Source organism: Pleurodeles waltl, chromosome 12, assembly GCF_031143425.1.
Source record: "Pleurodeles waltl isolate 20211129_DDA chromosome 12, aPleWal1.hap1.20221129, whole genome shotgun sequence".
In the NCBI taxonomy this organism is placed as follows: Eukaryota; Metazoa; Chordata; class Amphibia; order Caudata; family Salamandridae; genus Pleurodeles; species Pleurodeles waltl.
Window position 1 is genome coordinate 558,348,096 of NC_090451.1, and position 22,573 is coordinate 558,370,668.

The 22,573-nt window shown below is 42.4% G+C and overlaps 1 protein-coding gene across 3 annotated transcripts in view; it reads right to left on the minus strand.

Annotated features, from left to right (window-relative positions):
- Positions 1–22,573, minus strand: part of WDR59 (WD repeat domain 59) — an 813,082-nt gene that overhangs the window by 695,857 nt on the left and 94,652 nt on the right. For all 3 annotated transcript variants that reach the window (XR_011199955.1, XM_069217643.1, XM_069217642.1), the window contains exons 4-6: positions 16,083–16,168; positions 13,043–13,123; positions 11,596–11,633 (exon numbers count right to left, since the gene is read on the minus strand). Coding sequence is in view for 2 of the 3 variants with exons in the window: in XM_069217643.1 (XP_069073744.1) it covers positions 11,596–11,633; positions 13,043–13,123; positions 16,083–16,168 (205 nt within the window). In the remaining variant the exon portion in view is untranslated. The remainder of the gene's footprint in view (positions 1–11,595; positions 11,634–13,042; positions 13,124–16,082; positions 16,169–22,573) is intronic.

The window sequence follows — 22,573 nt, forward strand, 5'->3', positions numbered from 1 at the left end:
TGCACTGAGAACTAGATGGGGGCAAGACCTAAGAGAGATAGACAACCTAGATTTAGAAGCAGCACTTATGCACACAGAGAAGTAGCCATTAAATCCTGCCTACGCTTGATCCAGTTATGGGCCTATCAAAACAGACAAAAACTGCACCAAATGGGGAGGGCCCTCTCACATCTCTGTTTGTGATGTGTGACAGAGAGAGGCTCCTTCATCCACACACACTTTGGAAATGCCCTACTATCCAGGTCTATGGGAAGGCGATAACGTAAGACCTTACTGCAATTCTGGAGGTGCTCATTCCACTAGAGTCAAGATTTGTCCTGTTGGGAATCCCAAATGATGTGGACATCCCACGATTCAAGCTCCTGTTGTGTACCTTGGGATTGGTAGTGGCAAAAAGGGATGTAGACAGACACTGAGGAGCAACTGAGGCACCTAACCTACATGAATGGCAGACAGGTATGGACATGTACATAGGTGCAGAAAAGGTTGTCGACCACAACAGAGGGTGTCCCCGTAAGTTCAAGACAATGTGTAGCTAGTGGAGGATGTATTATGGGCTGTAAACAACTTCACATGCTCAAGATACTTACCTGGATCAGGTTGTTAATGTGTAATAAATGTGCTGTGGGCCATAGACAATATGCTTCCATACTGAGGCCTACCAATGTTGAATGTGTTGAATATATGATTTGATGCACTGTGTCTAAAATAAAATGCTTTGTCTCTGAAACACCATGGCTACGATTATGAGTTTTTGAATGTAATGGTCCTTTTTTAGTTTTGTTACAAAATAAAATTAAGGTATATATTTTTTTAAAACTAAGCTTATTGTAGGGACTATTGTTCCTTTGAAAAAGCATACACCCTTGGTCCCTATATACTCTTGGGTTGTCCTTGTTTTTTGTAATATATTATGGCTATGTGGGGGCGTCTTAGCTATCCCAGAGTGCAGTATTCTGCACACTTCCAAGATGTCTGAATTCCTCATTTTTTGTCAAGAACATGGTAGCCCGCCCTAGAGATGTGGCTACCTGAGAGCTACATGTCCATGGAAAAAATGGTTTGGCAACTGGTTCCCCTCTCTGTTCCCACTGCCAGTCTGTCTACCTTAACAAATGAGCAGACCCCTTCAAGTGTAGTCGCCGTTTGCCAATCGAAGGCAGCTTCTCCTTTGAGGCTTGCCTTTTGGGCAAACATCCTATGTGGCTTCCTGGGATGGGAAGTTAACACTTCTCTCTATAGAAGGCTTCTATTGTTTATGTGTTTGAGAGTTGTTCACACTCTTCCCCTGGAGGACAGAAGGCTATCTAGTAGTCAGCATCCGTTAATGACCACCAGAATAACTGGGCAAAACAGTGGCAACTTTCTAAAAGCTACCTTTTCTTAAAAGCAACATTAAATCCGATGTGGCCATCCAGTCTGTTTTGGAGCCACAATTAATTTGATGCGTTGTACCAATGTAGGTAGTCTCATTCAGAAATTAACACAGCTGTGGGGCAAATCCGTAGACCTGCACTCGCCAATGGTGCTGCCATTGTAAAATGACAATCTGGGGGCGTTTAATGTTAGGGCATCTGAAAATATATGCCCTACCTAAGAACATACAGCACCCTGCCTTAGGGATCAATGTATCTTCCTTAGGAGTGACTTATGTATCCCTTTAAGCAAGGTTTGGGATTTGCCATCAGTTTAAATTGCAAAGTCAAACTAACAGTTTTAAAAACTGCTCTTCCAGTCTGCAGTGACAGGCTGTGAGCCATGTAGTGTTTTGTCACACTCAGGGTAGCACAATCAGTGCTGCATCCCTGGGTGGAAACTGTAACTCACATGCCCTGGGTACACTGTGGAGGGAAAAGTGGAAAATGGCTTAAAAGGTGTTTGTCCGATTGATTAATGATGGCTTGGTTAGCAAACCCAAATAAAGGTTAAGTCAAAATAAAGATATGAATGGTAAACAATGCTCTGACAAAGTCGGAGAGGGATAAGAAAAGAAGGAATTTGTGGTGGAAGGTTATGTAGGGCGAGTGGCCTTTTCTGGTAATGGCTTCTCTGTGTTCTTGTCTTCTCAGGTTCCACTGCATGATGCCACCAGCACCCTCAGGAAAGGGCAGACTGCCTGGTAAGTGTCCTAAAAACTAATTATTTCCTCAATTGTTCCTGACTAGTCTTGATTGTCTCAAGATGCCTTATTATCTCCAGTTACCTTGTCCTCCTGTCTTCTTCTAAAGTGCAGTGAGGCACTCCAGTCACCTCTAAACACCCATGTTCCTCTCTCTGTCAGGCCATTATGCTCAAGGCTGTCTTATTATCACTGTTAACTGGGTCCTTCCATCAAGATCCATCAACCAACAAGCTTAGGCCTGCGAACTTCGTTCCCATTCGGGTTTTGCCTTCACCCACGAGCCCATTCTCAAAACAGAAGATAGAGAGAAGAGAGACAGTAAAGAAAACAATAGTGCATGTGTCCCCATTAAGTGCATGCATCCCCAATGGCTGCCCATGTCCAGCTACCCTGTCACTCACCGGGGGTAACCACAACCCTCCTGTGGCGGGTGATTCTGCATCCGGTGGGGTTATCCACCAGTCCTCAGACCAGCCATTCTCTTCTTTGCTCCCCTTGTCCCCTTGTCCCCTTCCACTTGGGTGTAATCAGCATCTGGGCCCAGTCCTCCCTCCTCAGGAAACCGTGTGCTTTGTTTGCCAGACTACTCCTGCTCTTTTCCAGCTTGCTGTGTGGTAGATCAATTCTCTACTAGTGCTTCTCCACTCCCTGAATTCTTCTCCCAATCTTCTCCTCATTCGGCTCTTCCTTTCCTCGCCATCTTTTGTCTCCGTCACTCAGCCCCTTCCCTGTGTGTGTGAGTCCTTTTCTGTTTGCACTTTTCTCTTGTACTTCACCCTTCCCCTCTTTTCTGTTTAAGCACTGTACTTTTTCTCTTTCCAAGTTTCCTGTTTGCTTCAGAGGAGCCACCGCAGGACCTACGCTCCACATATCAGGTAACTGCCCCCTGCCTCCAATGACTCCTTCACAAACGCCTGGCACCATATACTAGGGACTTTTGTGTAAATAGGTGGTAGACAACTGAACATATACTTTGTAAAGGGTTAGAACCCTGGCACTGAGGTCTGGTTAGCAGGCCTCAGTGCATACTCAGCGTAAAAAAACAGCCACGTCAGACCAAAACTTCGGGGGTGATCATGCAAGGAGAGGCACCTCTTTACAGAAAGCATGTCACAAGTTGGAAAAAGGAAGTTCTGGCTGATTAAACAACAAATTCTTTGGGAGCCTGGCCATACAGGCACCCAAGATGGGGGCCTAGTGTGGATCTCTGCTTGGAGAGGAAGGTCCTGTGGTGAGTAGCACCACCCACCGTCAACTACTCTGACAGCTTGCAGGAAAGAGAAAGCAGGCTCCCAATGTGGCTGAGGTGTTGTTTGCTGCTGCTCAATACTCCAGTTTTCCTGCTCGCCATGATCACAGCCCAAATGCAGGTGCCAGCTTCAGAGGCATGCAAGCAACAGGGACGGCCAGCGAGCTGAAAGCCGAATCTTCCTGCCCACCTGCTGTGTCAGGCAGGCACATACTGCTGCAGAGCACAGCCAACTGCCTTTCCCCCAGATTGGAGGCAGCACGTACAAGCATTGAACCGTGCGCTGGCTGGGGGTGATTTCAGCTTTGCTGGAGAAGCCCACTGTGCCGAGGCTGAGGAGATGAGTGGAGACCTTGCTGCTACATCCGGCATCCTGCAACCCCTCCCCTGCTACTCTGGATGTGTGGCTGACCCTGTGGACATTCAGGTCTTACTCCCCAGACTTAATTGCTTGCATACAGCTTCAGACGTTCTGTCCCTACAGCCATGCATGGAGAAGTTGGGGCCGGCCTACTGTGACCTGCAGTCATCCTCTTCCACCATTCATATCGGGTTGGGAGATATATCACACACAGGTGAGATGGGGCCCCGCCCGAACCTATGCTCAATTAATATGGTGCTGTGCTGAGATCGGACACATTATGGGACTTGGGGGTGATGTCATATGGTGCACTGGTAAACAAACACAAATGAGGGATGGAATGCAGAACCAATCATACATTCATCCCTAGTCACAGATCTGGGTTTAATCCATCAATTCTTTTGCTCACCATGCCACACCAGCTTGTACCCAGCCATATGCAAATCAGTGTTGACCATGTTCCCCATGGGAACAGTCCAGCCCAAACTGCCAGGCCAGATCCTCCCTAGACCAGAAACAAGCATTCTGGGACCGGTTTCAGGGTATCACCCTTCATCAGCCAGGCATTTTACAAGTCACTTCCCAACCCTGGATCCACACCCGCAGCCCTGATAAGCCCTGCCAGAATCAGCCGCTCCACGGGTCGTTCCTGGGCTAGCATTCCTGAGGATTGATTTGACAGACACTTAGGGTTATCTCCTACTCTTTCTTCTACTGTTGTGGTACACTTGAGATGGCTGGACGTCCACTTATAAACCTAATGTCGGCCCCGGGGCTACCTGTCCTTTTCATTTTCCTGCTCAGTAGTTGCTAACAGTCAATGTGATACTGTGGGGAGAGGTGCTCTCCACAAACACCTTAACTCGACTATGTTAATCATTTTCCTCACCTAGGAACAATGTCACATTTTTCCTTGTTGTGTGAGTTTCAACTTGAGGATCCAAAACTGACTATTTGGGCTTTCAGTGAAGATAGTGAGAGGGTTTGGAGAGTTCACTGTTTTGCATTTTCATGGCCATGTCTTCACAATAGAGATGGCACCTGTTTTTCAGGCCGGCTGGTAACTATACACATCCTCTGCTGTATACTGCTTTAGCCCGCTTTATGACTAGCCATAGGCATGGCTAAGTTGGACAGTCTGTGGACTCAATAACTCTTGCAAGACCAGCAGATTGCTGACATATCTAGACCGTCACAGAGTCAACATCACTTTTTTACAGAAGACACACATTGCTCCTATTTGCCCGAGCTCTTTTGCTCCTAATTGGGCCCCACATTGCTATTTCATCTTCTATAGTACGTAGTAGTGTGTATTCCAGGCTTTTAAGTTGTGTTATCAACATGCCGACCCAGCTGATAGATTCGTAATACTCCAGGCCGGTCTTGATGACATCTTTGTTACACTGATCAGCAACTATCAAAAGCTGATGACTCCCAGTTTTTTGGGGGGGATATTTCTATCAAAATGCACACCTCCCAGCTTGGAACAAGCTGACTGACCTGTATGGACTGTCGGATCTATGGTGAAGGGCCTATCTGTCCATCAAGGATTTAACATTTTATTCTGCACCCCACAATTATTTTCTATACTAGATTAAGGGATGACATCCTGTAACCTTATCTATTCAGTTACAATGGTGAGACATTTACCTCATATATTGACCATTCACCGGTTCGCTTTGTGCCTCTATAATTCTCAACTTCGCCAGCCGTATTGGTGCTTTCCGGCATCCTTGTTGCTAGACCCGGTCTTCACGGATGAACTTCATGTTGCAGTCCTTGAATACTTTAAAATTAATGCTGGCTCCCTTTCTAAGTACACTACTCTCTGGGAGGTCTTTTTACGGCATATATCCGGGGACAGGTAATATCTAAGCATGCTGGGGTTTTGAGGGACATTCGGGGGTAAGTCAACTGACCAGAAGCAGCACAACAGGCCCTTGAGGCCCAACATGAATGCACAACCAGTGAGTCAACTTTTGCAACAATTTCGAGACTTAGCTGACAGGGGAGCCCTTCACCAGGTGAAACACCCTGGCTAGATAATACTGCAAAGAGTCAAGGCCTGACAGAACATTGGCCTAGTTCCTTCGGCATGAGAGAACTAAATCACAGATTGTTGGGTTGTAAAGCCACAGGGGGACAATCCTAACAGCAGATGATGACTCTCGTCTTGAGTTTGTGCATTACTATTCCCGGCACTATGCTGCAACACATGTCAAATCCCAAGTTGAAAGAAAACAAGTTACTTACCTGTAACTGCAGTTCTCTAGTATTGAAATCTTTCACAGACTCACATGCTTGAATAATTCCCTGTCATCAAAGTCAGAGTTCCATGGTAACATAGAAATCAGTACTGAAAAACTTAAAAGGAAGTTAATGCTAAAAGACATTTACTTTAATAGCTTATTAACATAATTTGAAAAGACCCAAAATCCACCCAATCAGGCAACAGCACCCTTCAGAACCTGCACCAGAGGGGCTCCAAGTGCTCAGGATTTCCAGTACAAGTGAGATGTATACTGAATAGAAGTAAGGGGAGCCTCTATGGGAAGGAGGGTGAGTCTGTCCTGCCATTTGATAAGTTTTGTTTTGACCAATGACTGTGTTTCACCACTGCGCATATTAGTTGCTCAATGTTCACCAGTAGCACATGGTATGTTTTGTTCAGTTTAGCCGCCTATGGGCTTTGACATTGCATTAGTCATTACATTCTGTATTGTGCCTATTGGCTTTGACATGGCATTAGCCATTGCTTTCTGTATTCAGTTTAGCCGTCTATGGGCTTTGACATTGCATTAGCCATTACATTCTGTATTCTGCCTATTGGCTTTGACATGATATTCAGCTCCGCTGCCTATTGGCTTTGACATGATATTATATATTGCATTTTGTATTCAGCTTAGATGCCTATTGGCTTTGACATGACACTAGACATTGCATTTGATATTTAGGTTAGCTGCCTATTGCCTTTAACATGACATTGCATTTGATATTTAGGTTAGCTGCCCATTGCCTTTAACGTGGAGCTCTGTATTTTTCCAAGCTGTGTTTTTGCACCAGAGAACCAAGATGTTTTGCTCTCACAGTAGACTAGACCTGATAAGAGAGAGAGTACATGGGCGTCGTTTCTCTTCCCTTGAGCTTGGGAACAGGAGTAGTCTTGGAGACCTGGCCAGTCTCCAAAAGGCTTGCTCAGTTTCCCAGGTCTGAGGGGAGGGGGCACACCTTTGTAACGAATGTAACAGGCTGCAGAGAGTCAGATTCGAATCTGCCGGACCTCGTGCTGGAGCTTGGCGCCAGCTGCCAGCATCCCGTGTGGGTAGATGACACTCTTTCTCGCGGCTGACAGGGGTCATCAGCTTGCAGACCTTAGAAAGATGTAGCTGTAAATAGTTCCTACACGGTGAAGTATTTGTTTTGCTTTGCATTCAATATCTTATAAATATAACCTGCTGTGTATATTGCAAACTGATATATTTTGTTTGATTAACGCGGACTTGAAAGCTACTAATTCGTCATTCATTCATAAACATTGTGGTTGGGGAAGAATAAAATAACAATAAAAGTCTTCTTTGACCTCAGAAGTGCATTTCTGTTGTGTTATGTTAGTGCTTAGAAACTAAATAAGAGGAAAGCACTACAATTGGTACCAGGAGTGGGGTGTCGGTCATTAAGAGGTGATTAAGAAGGGGTTTGACGAGTTAGTAGATTTCTAAGTGCACACTTTAAAAGTGTAATTGTTTTTTGTTGTTTGGAGAATTACAGAAATTGTTTTCTGTTTGGAGAATCACAGTAGCACGGCAGACCATGTCTGAGAATACATGTGTTGATGAACTGCCTGATGGTGCTAAGAAAAACTGTGAATTGTTTTCTGTTTGGGGAATTACAGAAGAAAATGCATGTGTAGCTAAAATGCCTGATGTTGTTTTGAGAAATAATTCCCGTTGTATATATGTAGAAAACGTGTGTTTTGGAAGTAATGATGACAGAAAGGTCTGGATACCTTTATCTGCTTACAGAGAAATGCAGGAGAAATGTAGGAAGTTGGAACATGAAAATAGGAATTTACGTGAGCAAATTAGCCCGACTGAAAGTTATAAAAAGGCTGTTTTTGAAGAATCTTTCTTGTCCCATTCCAGTAATGAGGGGGTTAAGACAGCTCCGAGCTGCACTGAGTTTCCGTGTGAGCCAGGGTTTTTGGCAGCCAAAGTGCATTCCTTAACTGATAACACGGACGACGAGTTACCGTTGCAAAATGCACAAGTAAAACGAAGGATTTTAGAGCAAGACACCCCGAGTTTCATTAGCTTGTTTGATTTTTGGAAAAAGAATAGCCCTCATTTGAGAGAAATCCTAACACTTTTGTACATGGTCACTGTGAAAAATAATATGCAGCTGCGCGCTTGTGATTTGGCAAATGAAATAATGCAGACTTTAGGTTTCTGCGCAGTGCAAGAAGGAAATACTTATGTACATGTAACTCAAGAACAAGGAAAGAAAATAGTGCCCCTAGCTAGAATCATACAATGGATCTGGTACTTGCAAGACAGGGCTAGAGTACCACAGATAAAAGAATTACCAATGAAATTGTGTGCACCATTTGAATTCGTGTCTACTGAAGATAAAAAGCATATTTGTTTTACTAATGATTCATTGACTGAAATGTTGCTTTCTGGCACAGTAGAAGGAACAGCGTTGTATAATGTGTGTCAGATTTTAAAGCAAGAGCTACGTGAGATGTGTCATTTTTATGCAGATTTTTGGTTCTTTGATAATGTTTTAGCCACATGGCTTGTACCTAACTGGTTCAATTACCTTGCAGATGTTAATCAGAAAAATTCAGAGAGAGAAGTGTTCACCCAGAATTCTGCCTTAGTGGGGATGGCTATGTGGGTGCCCCAGAAATGTGAAAAAGCCACTTACAGGTGGGCAGAGATGAGAGAGATGCCCATTCCCCTAGATTTGATAAAAACTGTGCAGCACGCACAAAAGCAATCTGTCATGCAAGCAGTCACAGAGCAGTTGGGGAGAGGAAAGTTACCAGGACAGAAATGGCAAAGTGATCAGGTTTTAGGGAGAGTGATTGCTGCAAATTACCAAGGAAAAATCGAAATTATGCTGATACCTAGAAAAGAATCTGATTCATTCATACAAATTGGAGACAGAATGGCCCAACTTGACAAAAATGCAGTGAATGGAGGTTTGGTAAAGAAGGAGTCTGCCCCAGCCCTTCTGACAGTGCAAGAAAAGGGGAGCTGTGGCGCAGCAGATAAAAACCTCAGTGCTGATGTGTGGGCTGAAGCCCCAAGTGATCCTCCAGAACCTGCAGAAAATATAACAAAGGGCCTCAAAAACGTCCTGCTGATTATAAAACAGGGAAAGAAAGAGGAAGGGTGCAGTTTAAATGAAAAATTTTATTTGCAAGAAAAGTCATACTTGTTTCTTTTGCAGATCCGACCACGTTTCGCCACTGTCCCTGAGTGTGCTGTGTGGTCCCCCTTCCGGTGTGTGCGTGTGGGGTCGGGGAAGGGACCGAATCCCCAACCTGAACCTGGCTGAGTAAAGTGCCAGCACCATGGATCCATTTTGCGCAAACTGCGCCTTCAGTTCAAGTTCAACTTGTTTGCTGTGTTTTTTTTTTTCCCTCTCGTATGGAACTCTGACTTTTGCTTACCTTCCAGAAAACCTTTCAGGTGGACCGTGCACCTTTACATGAGCAGAACTCATGCCACATCAAATTGCTAACACTGTTGAATTAGAGACTCATTTAGAGAAAAAAAAAAAAAAAAAAAAATTTGTGCCCAGTCTTTTCTATGTAGATGTATCTGATGTGAAAGGTTATGAGATCAATGTGTTAATTCACTTCTATTGCTTTACAGGGATTGCTTTGATCATAATGTTTTTTGTGCTGATGTTTTTTTTTTTTTGTTTGAAATATGAGATATATGAAACAAAAATTCATTGGTCAAAGGGCGGAATGTCCTGCCATTTGATAAGTTTTGTTTTGACCAATGACTTTGTGTTTCACCACTGCGCATATTAGTTGCTCAATGTTCACCAGTAGCACATGGTATGTTTTGTTCAGTTTAGCCGCCTATGGGCTTTGACATTGCATTAGTCATTACATTCTGTATTGTGCCTATTGGCTTTGACATGGCATTAGCCATTGCTTTCTGTATTCAGTTTAGCCGTCTATGGGCTTTGACATTGCATTAGCCATTACATTCTGTATTCTGCCTATTGGCTTTGACATGATATTCAGCTCCGCTGCCTATTGGCTTTGACATGATATTATATATTGCATTTTGTATTCAGCTTAGATGCCTATTGGCTTTGACATGACACTAGACATTGCATTTGATATTTAGGTTAGCTGCCTATTGCCTTTAACATGACATTGCATTTGATATTTAGGTTAGCTGCCCATTGCCTTTAACGTGGAGCTCTGTATTTTTCCAAGCTGTGTTTTTGCACCAGAGAACCAAGATGTTTTGCTCTCACAGTAGACTAGACCTGATAAGAGAGAGAGTACATGGGCGTCGTTTCTCTTCCCTTGAGCTTGGGAACAGGAGTAGTCTTGGAGACCTGGCCAGTCTCCAAAAGGCTTGCTCAGTTTCCCAGGTCTGAGGGGAGGGGGCACACCTTTGTAACGAATGTAACAGGCTGCAGAGAGTCAGATTCGAATCTGCCGGACCTCGTGCTGGAGCTTGGCGCCAGCTGCCAGCATCCCGTGTGGGTAGATGACACTCTTTCTCGCGGCTGACAGGGGTCATCAGCTTGCAGACCTTAGAAAGATGTAGCTGTAAATAGTTCCTACACGGTGAAGTATTTGTTTTGCTTTGCATTCAATATCTTATAAATATAACCTGCTGTGTATATTGCAAACTGATATATTTTGTTTGATTAACGCGGACTTGAAAGCTACTAATTCGTCATTCATTCATAAACATTGTGGTTGGGGAAGAATAAAATAACAATAAAAGTCTTCTTTGACCTCAGAAGTGCATTTCTGTTGTGTTATGTTAGTGCTTAGAAACTAAATAAGAGGAAAGCACTACAGAGTCACATGTGAATCTATGAAAGCTAACAATACTGGAGAATTGCAGTTACAAGTAAATAACTAACGTTCTTCTGCAGTATTGGATCTTTCATAGATTCACAGTTCTCTGTTTATTCTGGATGTCCTTTTCAGGTAACAGTCTACTACTTTTTTCTTGCATTACATTACCTGAAAATAGTAAACCACGTGTTTTGCATGGAGATAGGGTAAAGACCTGTAGTTTAGGCATATGCACAGGGAGCTCGCTGGATGAATATGGAAGATATTCCTAACAAACTAGTCTCATTGTCAGGAACACTTGAGAATTAAAACAGAGGATGCAAAAAAATACAAAACTAGAACAAATGCCTTCTTGGTCAAAACTCCCAGGATCTGGAGCAATGCCCCCTCAACATCAGAAATACCTGAATCCACTCGCAATTGAGGAAGAAACCAAAGACTCATCTCTTCATTACACTAGCGAAATTAAATTACCATCCAAAGTATTCTTCATCGTAAATGACGCTGAATTATTTCACAGTATTCTGGTCCATGTTCAGCACTTCTTTGCTCTAACTAGGTTTGTACTTAGAAATATTGCTGCACACATTTCAGACACACTACAAAGATGTATCTTATAAAACTACTAGGGAAGCAAGAGAGCAACTCTTCTTGTAAAGAGCAATACACTCAACCAGAATCAATAAATGCTGGAGGGTTTATCACATGGAAAAATAACAAAATATAGAAATACTAGTAAGAAGAAAGAATGAATACTGCCCATAGCATAATTCACAGAGAAAATCATGACCTCTACTCACCTACAGCAGACAATGATACTGCAGGTTTTCTAGTGTCTCTAAATAAAGTTGGAAAAAAACAGAAACAACTAATTAGATGAATTCATGTGCAAACAACATTTACAACATAAAAGACACACATCTACCAAAAAAGTTGCCACGCAAGAATGAACATGCTAATAACTAGGTCTCCAAATTATAAAATCTCCAAACACTGGGGAGAGTGAATAAGCAGAGTTTAGACATTTCCACAAGAGAACATTCAGGAATAACCAAGGTTGTGGAACTACATGTGAGGAATGTAATTTCTTTGCTTTTACCTCTGGCGCGTGACTACTCTAGGTTTACGTTTCTTATTATTTCTCCTATACTAGGACATTGCCAAAGTGTCAGTAATCAGAAACAACTGGCCCTTGACAGACCTGCCCTAATCATTCAGGTGTTATAACTGTGGAATCCAGTATTCCTCTTCTCTATTAATGTGAACCAGTGTAGGGTCCTACTTCTGTAGTTTCCCTAAATATTATCTTTCTATCTTCTATCTATTACATTTCTCTGCCTGGTGAGAGCCGTCTTGATGGACTGTTCATGAGGAAAATTTACATCATTAATCTACCTAGATATAGAAGACTGCCTTTGTAATTTCAGAAACTCAGTCAATTTTCCCAAATTCAAATAAAAGGCAGACTCAGTGTATTTCTTTCTAGTCTCAATTGCTTAAACCTGCAGTGTACTGCTACTGCAGGCAGGAACCAAGATAGCATGTGTGAAATGTTTGCATAAATGAGTGACAAATAATGTGTGAATCCTGGGGCCTAGCCAGTGTCAACTTCCTCTAATAGACCAGTAGGAACTTTTGGATGTATATGATCTGCCCCACTTGCACTGCTTTTACAGTTTCATCATGAGTGCTAATATGATTGCTTTGGCCAGAGAGCAGTCATTCCTGCTGTGACCAAAAATAACTGACTCTGTTAAGCCATTACCACTCACTGTCTTTTTTATAGTCCACTAGAATCCACTAGTTTTCCAGCAGGTGAAGTTCTTCCTCTGGCACAGCAGGGCAGGTGGATGATTAATTGTAAGTAAATGAAAAAGTCCAACATCAACTGGTCAATGTACAGCTCATCAATATTTACTGGGCTAGGAGAATGGCTCAATTGCAAAGTTTGTTACAAGTGGGTTGGTAAACTCTTGTTGTTTGCAACTTCCTGCTGGAATAAGTTAAAAAGTGTTTGATGGAAAGATGTAGAAGACTTCACATGAAATAAGCTATGCCACAAAAGCAAGGTGAGTATTCTCTGGATGAACATGTTGGCTCACTTCACCGCTTCCTGATCCGCCAATCATGCTAACAGGTCTTTATTGTGGTGCTTGTTAAGCAATACTAAGTCAACAGGTAACAGCAAGCAGAAGAGGTGGATGTACCTCTCACATTCATGCATACAGCAGTGGCTATTGCTCTTACTTGATGTCCCATATGTAGATGTACGTGTCCACTGAACTTGTGACCAGTAGCTCAGGCTCGAAGACAGACCAATCCAGATCGCTGAAGTGGCAGAGAAAACACAAAGGGGTAATGTTTAAGTTCCCAAACTAAACAACAAAGCAACTGTACTGTGATGCATGTTTTTCTTTTAAAAAATGTGTTTAGTTCACATTTATACTTACCATATCTCTACTAAAAAGTCACTGTCAGTGTGCTTTAGAGGAAACAAAAACTGCTTGAAGATGAAGAATTCCTTCTAATTAACAATTAAATATACTCAGTGGGGAGAGAAAAACAAGGAACCAATAAAAGAAATACAACCGCAGGTATTCAGTGTAGCCTATTAAGTAAGAACACTTTGCTACAGCAATGGCTAAGAAGAATCTAGTGAACAAGAAGTTTCTGTGCAAATGAAGAGCTTGGACTCATGGGTCTAAAGATTAAGTATGGAAAGGGAGGAAGGAAGGCCAGAACAGATAAGGATTCAGTTTACACTAAAAGATGATATTGCAATAGAGGACAGCAGATTAAGGATAGAAAGACGGGAGAAGGAGGGATGGAACCGATAAGGAGGCAGTAGACAATGGCGAAGGAACAAACAAGATAAAGCAACAGGCTCAAGGAAGGAAGAGGAGGAAATATGTGGGAAGGAAAGGTCATTTACTGAGGTAGACTTAGGAGAAGAGAAACCTTGCCCATGAGGTAATTACAGATCAAGACAAAGTTTAAAAAATATGTTTTAGTTTTGTTGCAAAATTGTAGGAAGCCATCTTGTCATCACAGGTCTGCTAGTAACGACTGCTAAAGGTTGGGTGATGGGGGAGCAAAGATGGATTAAGTGGCAACTTGGTAAGATTTACATTTGATTCTGGACTGAAAACCACTCTGGTCCTAATACTTTTCTTTAACACCAGAAATTGTATTTTATTACTTTTTATTTGTAGTATTCTATAAAGTTAACAGACATAAGCACAAGTTCTTACATTAGGCATAGCATTGGGTTTGCATGACAGTGGGCTATATTGGAAGATACTGCATCCAAGAAAAATGTGTGAGTTTGTAACGTAATATGCAAAGATTACAGGGGCAGATGCACAGTTATATTGATGATTTCCTAGCACGCTTGCCTCATTCCCATGTTTGTAGCCAGTACAGTACAGCCTGACAAACACTATTATTTGATCATCTCTGACCATTTAAATTACCTTGACCTAATTTGTAAAGTTACTCGCTCCATTTAAGTAGGCATGTTCAGAGAGACAAGCCATATATTTTTGGGGTAAGAGGCTGTAGAGACGAGGGGTGTGTGGCATTATTACAGTATGGGAGATAGTTTTTGTAGTCCTTGGCTTAAGGAACTAGACTTCACCCTATCGCATGACCATCTTTCATTTTTACTAAAAACAGTCCCATCCACACTGGGAGGCCTTGAACATATGCCAAAGTCAACAAGTTACGTAATTCTCTCAGAAAATATGCCACCAGAGGCTATCTAAAGAAAGATAGTTGGTAAGGGAGACATATGAATGTAGAAAGGGAAGCTGAATAATCTTTTACCGTTGTCATCATATAACATTGTATCCAAAATTACTATTCCGACAGATTAAAAGGTTGGGCTTGTGTATAAAAAAGTAACAAAAGTTAGCTTTTTTGAAAAAAAATAGATTTTGTTTATTGAGAGTTTAAGTAACCTTTAAAAAATTGAGCTTGTTGCTCATGCAGTTGTAACAGACAGGGTCAACTCAGTATTAAAAAAGTCGACATTGTTTACCAAAAAGTACAAATTTATTTATCATTCCAGACAAGAGAGCTCATCTTTCTAGAATTGTACGTACATTTTAAGGTTTAGCAATTAAGTTGCTATAGTTAGCAGAATTCTATAAAAAAAAAAAAATTACATAAGGAATTAAAAAAAAGAAAATGCAAGTTTTGATGACATACTTGCAAACCTTTTAACGTATTACTAGGTCTGGAACTGTGACAACGGAACATCACATGCAGTGATGCCATTCTCCCTCTAAGGGATAGGGAATCATTGTGACAGTTACTCATCTAAGAATGTAAAGGCTTCAGACATGCTGGCTCTCAAACCAGTGATAAAATGAGTATCCAACCATCAGCTTCCCAGAAACCTTGAGAAAGCTAATGTAGTGAGAAAAATACAAACAACTGCTGTTAACTGAATGCAAGACTGAGAAGCAACTTAATACACTGATCAGCTTCCAGTTCTCGAAAAGTGTTACTTCACAGTGTTACAATGCTGAAAGCAGCAAATTCAGTTACAACATCAGTTTCAGACTGGACTATAGCTACGTTCCAAAGGTATATTAAGGAACTTTCCTATCTTGTGAATGCTTCCATTTAACAGCAGATGTTTAACAGACTTTATCCTGAGACTATTCAAAAGCAAGTAGTCTTTATCTACTGTATAACCTGATAAAATTAACCTACCACATTATTTTGTATACAAGTTATAACTCTTAAGTAACTACACAAGTTGGCATGTAAGTGTGTTAAAAAACACTGCAAATGAATTACTACATAAAAAGGTGCAGAGCTTGGCAACTCACTACCTACAACTGCATACATTAGAAAGTACATAGGGGTGATGACTTGACTCACCAAAATGGTGGTCACTCTTCGGAGAAGCTGCAGCTCTGTGCCCCAGTGCACACCAGCATCCTGCATTAAATCAGCACATCAATTTCCTGATAACTTATTATTTATTGCAGAGTTGAGTGTGACCCTCAAGTTGGGCTCTGTATCTGAAGACCTGTTGTGTGGTCTGTTTTGAGCGACTGGAGAGGAACCCTATAACAAGTGTGTGCATTATTACTGCTCCAGATGCATTAGGATGTTGTATGATTGTATTGCTTTCAGGAATGCTGACACTGGTTTGCACAGTTTCAAATGTTTCTGTCCCAGTTGATAATGTCTTTCAGAACAATCAATAAATGCTCTATTAAAAAACGAGAATGTACACATAATTTTGTCAGAAAGCAGGTTTCACCTTTCCTACCTAATCACTCGAGTGTGTCCTTGTAGAGAAGTACCAACTTCCCCATTTCCATCCTTCCACTTGTACAGATCCACTCGCTGGTTGCTCTGCAATGACAAAGGTATGTCATTATGCATAAGAGATGGAAGGTGAACTGGTGCACAGCAAAGAAACATGCAAGAAACTAGTAAGAGGCCATAAAATGCAGAGGGAAGCAGAGAATGGGCATGAGTAGGTGAAATGGACAAACAACATGGACTGAGAGCAGGAGGAGGGTGTGGTGCCAGAATCAGTCAAACATTGGTAAGAGTGAACCCAAGTTTAGAGAACATATGATGGAAGCAAAGCATTGGCTAAGGTCAGCCAGCATGGATCCCTAAATTGTGAAACCTGAGGTAAGGCACAGAGGAGACATTGAGGGCTTGGCAAGATCCCAAAGAACACAAAGCTGAGATATGTGTGTAGGATGGGGAAGTATGTGAAGAGCATGGAATCTTGGCGGGATAAAGACCATGAGAACACAGCAGGACTGTGGGGAGGTGCAAAATAATCTGAGACCAATAACCCCCTGGGGGTACGCAAAACCTCCTAGGGGGTCCGCGACTGCCCAGAAAATTAAATAACAGATTTAGAAGTGTATATGTGCAGCTCAACATTTTTAAATATATTGTAAATGTCAAGGAACGTGAAATTGGAGGCTAAAAATTAAATTACTATCCTCAGATTGATTTGTGGGAGCAGTGCAGGTGCATCAAACAGAATATAGTATGAACGATGTGTGGCTTCAGTGAATTTAGAAAAGCTCCAACCTATAGGAAAGTACCATCTTTCTTGGCTTGTTACCCACAATTTCTGCCTGTTTGTCAGTGTGTTTTGCCTGTCCCACTGGGATCCTGCTAGCCAGGACCTCAGTGCTCATACTTTGTGGCCTATATGTGTTGTCAGTATGCTTAACTGTGTCACTGAAGTTCTGCTAACCAGAACTCCAGTGCTTATGCTCTCTCTACTTACCAAATTTGTCACTATAGTTTAATACTCCAGATTCCAATTCTGATTGGCACACTGGACCCCCCCTTATAAGTCCCTAGTATATGGTACCTGGGCACTCAGGGCATTGGGGTTCCAAGGAGATCCTTATGGTTTGCAGAATTTCTTTTGCCACCCATAAGGAGCTCCTTCAAACTTTTCTTCAGGACTGCCACTGCAGCCTGCATGAAATAGTGCACACACTATTTCACAGCCATTTTACACTGCACTAAGTAACTTATAAGTCACCTATATGTCGAACTGCCTGTCTCCACCCTGCACCAGAAGAACCAAAGGAATCTCCTGTGGAGTAACAGAGTCACTTCCCTGCTTCTGCAAGCACCCTTCTGTGACAACAACTGGTACTCTGGGACTTCTCTCCTGACAAACGTGCTCCCTGGAACACAGGTGGTGGACCGAAGTGAACCAGACTGTCCAAGGGTCCAGCTGTCCAAATTTGGTGGAGGTAAGAGCTTGCCTCCCCGTGCTGTGAGAGTACCCCTGTGCACTGCGTCTGCTGCAGCTCCTTGGGATTCTGTGCACTTCTTCCAAAAGTTCTTTGTGCACAGAGTAGCCCAGGTCCCCAGCATTCCAACCTGCAACACATAGCTCTCCGAGTTGTTCTCTGGTGGTGTGGGACCCTCCAGTGTAGTGCTGTGATGACTGCACTTTGCATCTTCTTTGTCCCTGTGTTCTGGAATGTCCGTGGGTGCCGTCTGGTCTTCTGGGGGCTCTCTGAAGTGCTGAGAGCCCCCTCTGTCTCCTCAGTCCGAGTTGAGACCCACAGGTCCCTCCTGCGTCCAGGCAGCTCCTTTTTGACACAAACCGCATACTTGCTTGAACCAAGGCTTGTTGGCAGAATCTAGCGACGCAAACAGTCTGCATCCAACAACTCGACGTGGGACATCTCCTGCACCAAGCAGGAACCCGCAGCCATCTTCTTTGGTGCACTTCTGTACTTTTCTTCTGACCGAAGAATCTACTTTTGCACCTTCTTCTAGACTGGCAGGGGCTCCTGTCCTTCCTGGATTCTTCTTCGACTTCTGGACTTGGTCTCCTCCCTCCACAGGTCTTCAGGTCCAGGAATCCATTGTTTGTTGCTTGGGTCTCGCTTGGTTCTTGCATAATCCTTTATCTCGACTTGTAGTGTGTCCTGAGGAAACTTGCTGTACTTTACTCCTGCTTTCCTGGGCTCTGGGGTGGGGTGCTTTACTTACCTTTGGTGTTCTCGGACACTTCCAGCACCCCTCTACACACTACACTTGCCTTGGGAGGGAATTTGATACTGGCATTCCAATATTTTAGTATATGGTTTGTGTTACCGCCCCTAGGCCCATTGCAATCTATTTTATTTTCTACTGTTTGCACTATTCTATGACTATTACCTTACCTGATTTTGGTTACTAGTGTATATATTGGGTATAATGCTTACCTCCAGAATGAGTATTGCCTCTAAGATATTTTTGGCCTTGTGTCACTAAAATAAAGTACCTTTATTTTTGATAACACCGAGTATTGTCTTTTATTGTGTATAAGTACCTTGTAACTATAGTGGTGTTGCAGGAGCTTTGCAGGTCTCCTAGTTCAGCCTAAGCTGCTCTGCTACAGCTACCTCTAGACAGCCTAAGCTGCTAGAACACTGCCTCTGTTTCACTAATAAGTGATAACTGAACCTGGTATAAGGTGTAAGTACCTTAGGTACCCACTACAAACCAGGCCAGCCTCCTACACAACCTACCTATTTAAATGATTTTTTTATTTATATTTGCAAATTAAATAAATAAGTGTTATCAATTGTGGATGTGTTTGGCAAATGCTTGTTTCTGTATTTTTTGAGTATTGTTTTACATTTCAAATAATCAGCAATGTTTAGGCCGGGGTCCCCAGGTTCAAGTAATGAATCAGTGGGTGATACTTAGGTTCCTATGATTTAGTGGGGGTCCCTAGGTTCCTATGATTTAGTGGGGGTCCCTGGGTTCCAGTAATGATAAAGTGGGGTCCACAAAAGTCAAAAGGTTGAGAACCACTGCTCTAAACTATGAGAAACCTCAAAGCGAGGAGCATAAAAAGGTAGAGAAGAGCATGGGGCTACAGAGGTAGTGATAAGAGCATAAACCCATTAGGGTGAACAAACAGCAGAGGAGTGCAGGAGTGAATGAAAAAAGGGCTGGCAACTGTGAATGAAAAGCAGAGGAGCACTGGGCAGATGAAGAACAGAGGGAAAAGTAAAGATCAGGGGGGACATATAGGGGTGATTAAAGACCTTGAGGAGAACATGGAAGAGCACAGATTGCGGTCCATGCAGTGTGAGGGAAGAATGTAGGAATGTAAGGGGATGACTGTAAAGTGTAGGGGAGAAATGGATGACTTAAGTGCATGCAGTGTAATAGTGGAATGAAGTGCACCAGAAACTTTAAACACAACTGTGAAAAAAGCAAAAAAAGAAGCACTACATGCACCACAAGCAATCTGTCTCATGGCCAACAACATAACTTCATAAAATCATCAATAAATTCTCAAACCAAAAAGCATAAACACTCACTTCCACAAACATATTATTTCATCAAAAAAAAAAAATCAAATGATGTCATAATGGGTACCAGAGGAGAAAACACTACAAACCTTGCTGTGGGTCAGGGGACCAATGATAATAGCTATTTGAGCACTCACTCAGAGTGTCTGATTGAGGCATTGCACTCACATTTTGTGTAAGTACAACTGGGTGGTGCTTCTAGCAGTGGTGAATTAATATGGATTTTCACCATTACAGCAGGCCTCACTTAGAATTGACAGACACGTGAAAAATCCAGGGCTGCCGTGGGGGCGATACATGGGAGTACTCTAGTCAGGAATCTGCCCAAACATACTGAGACCGTGGCATGGGTAAGACAGTTGGCCACAGACACTGTGCTGGAAAGCAGCCCTCATAGATCAAATCCTTCCAAGGTTGAGTATTAGACTACAAGGAGCAGGGAGGCAGGGGGCATCGGTCACTATGACACAGTGAAGATCTCCAGTCTGGGGGGTGTACAGAGCCAGGTAAATGTAAAAAAACGATTGACAATTGCACAAGGAATATGAGGTGGCAAATACAGAGATGCTTAGATACTTATTACTCAGATTCCAGGCAGTACCCCTACTGGAACAGAGGGTGTTGGCAGGGGCCATACCTAGAAAAGCTGTCTCAAGAATCTAGAAGACCTTGATTATCAATAATCCTTATATGCCTTCTCTGTTTGAGACCATGTGGGAGGCAGGTATTGGGGAGCTATAGTATACTTACTGAAAGGAGGCTCTGCAGACACACTGTGAAGTGGCAATTAGTTGTTGTGGGTCAACGGGGACTCTGCGTCTTACAGTGTGGGAGAGCGCAGAGTCAATAACCTGCAATGGTATTGGCGCTTACCTCAATGATGTAATGGGGACCTCTGAAGCGAGCTAATTTTATTGAAAGCTTGGGGAGATGATCTGCCATTGAGACATGTGCAAAGGTATGGTAACATTGTTGTATTGATTGCCTGGAGAGAGACTGTCAGGTTGTGAGAAAGCCCTGGGGGTTCTGACCTTTCGGAAAATGGCTGCTAATTTAGACTGGCATAATGTAGTCAAAACAAATGTGTTTCTAAAGAAAATGAATGGCCAGGAAGCATGAAAATATTTGTGTGCTCCCTACCTGAATTATAGGGATCTAGCATGATGAACAGGGGGCAGGATAGCAAGGGGTTGCAAGGGTTCGAAGAAGAATAAAATAAGGAACTTTAAAAAGCATACCTGAGGAGAACTAGCCCAGTGCAGAGGTAGTCACCCACCTTGGGAAGGTAAGATTGCTGTGATTGATGTACCTTACTCGGCTATGTGTTGATGTGTGAAATTTGTTGAAAGACAATAAAACAGCTTTTAAAAACCGTAAAGACCTCAATATAACCAAGTCCTGACACTACTCCTCTTATCCACTACACTAGCTCATAGAGGTGGGACTTCTCCAACACAAAAACATTCTACAGATCGTCAGGATCACCAGCAGATCTGCACTCAGCACATAGTTTCAAGGACATTCAAGATTATTCTCTTCAAAAGGTTCTGCAGCCATTTCACCCATAGCCAATTGTTTTTTAGAGGCTACAACCTTCTAAAGAGAACATCTGCCGTCATTGAAATGGATTCCATCTTGGTTGCAAGACTGAGGCATCACCAACTGCGACAAGGGATGACATCAAAATATACCAACTCCAAAAGAGTAGGGATGTAATGCTACATCATCTCATTTCGTTCTTTGACATGGTTCAACACCCACTTTCTTTCAGAGACTTTGTGGTACATAATTACAAGGATTTCTTTTGAAGTTATTAGATCTTCCCTAACTCACAGGTGTCTTACCACATTTCGTCCACCTTTCTCCCCTGAATGGTTCTAGTCCAAGCACAGGTACCACAAAGATCAACCACTGTGCACCTCCTCTTCAGCAGTTGCTGCTGTCCACTGACTGACCTCTTAACTTTCTTTAATCTCAACTACTACACCTATGCCAATGACATTTAAATCATTATAAAACTTGAAGCTTTATTTAATATTAACTCTTGAACCTAGGAATTGATGCCTTTATGTTTGCCAACCATCTAAAATGCACCATCTCACCAAGCGCTGGCAAAGCCAACAGGTCTGTCTTTGGCTACACCCCATTCGTATTCATCAATACGCCTTTTGTTTCATCATCATTTTTCCAAACTTTATGGTTAGAAAGCCACAGTCCCCTCGACAATATAAAAAATGTCTAAAAGCGAAAATATTTTTGGGTCACGCAAAGCAGGCATTTCCACAGTAGTCACTGAAGGGAATAAATTTGGATGTGGATGTGTTCCTTGAGAAAGAACAGAATTACGTCATTCACAGTGAAGTTAGCCAATGTCAGACTGACATCTTCATCAATTTATTAACTTACCTTTGCAAACTCACATCACAGTTGGACTCTTTTCCGTATATTAACTCACAGTATTAAAAAGGACAAATTTTAAAGCAATTCGTATAGCTCACAGAGCAACACACAGACCTGGACATTTTTTGTATCAACAATAATTCTGCACATAAAGCCAAACTACATCTCTGCACTCAAGGTTGGCCCCAATATTGACTGCAACACATTAAAAAAAAGACTCAAATTGGTGGAATCTCCTTTTCATTACTAAACAACCAGACTGTGGAAAGAACCCGGTTAAATGCTTGAATGAGGAGCATTGCAAATCACCTTCAATACAAAAAAGCATAAAGGCATGACTCTTCACATCTTTATCAACACAAGATACAGAACTATTATCTTTACAACTGATAAATAAGCTTGGACTGCTCTAACTATTCATACACTTCCTGTGACATTTCATGTGTATACGCAGGTATGCTTGCCGCACCATGTTTGGAGAAGGTCTTCAAAACTTGTGCACCTCAACCTACACCTCCTACATAGAACATATTACACTCAACACCTCTCAAGC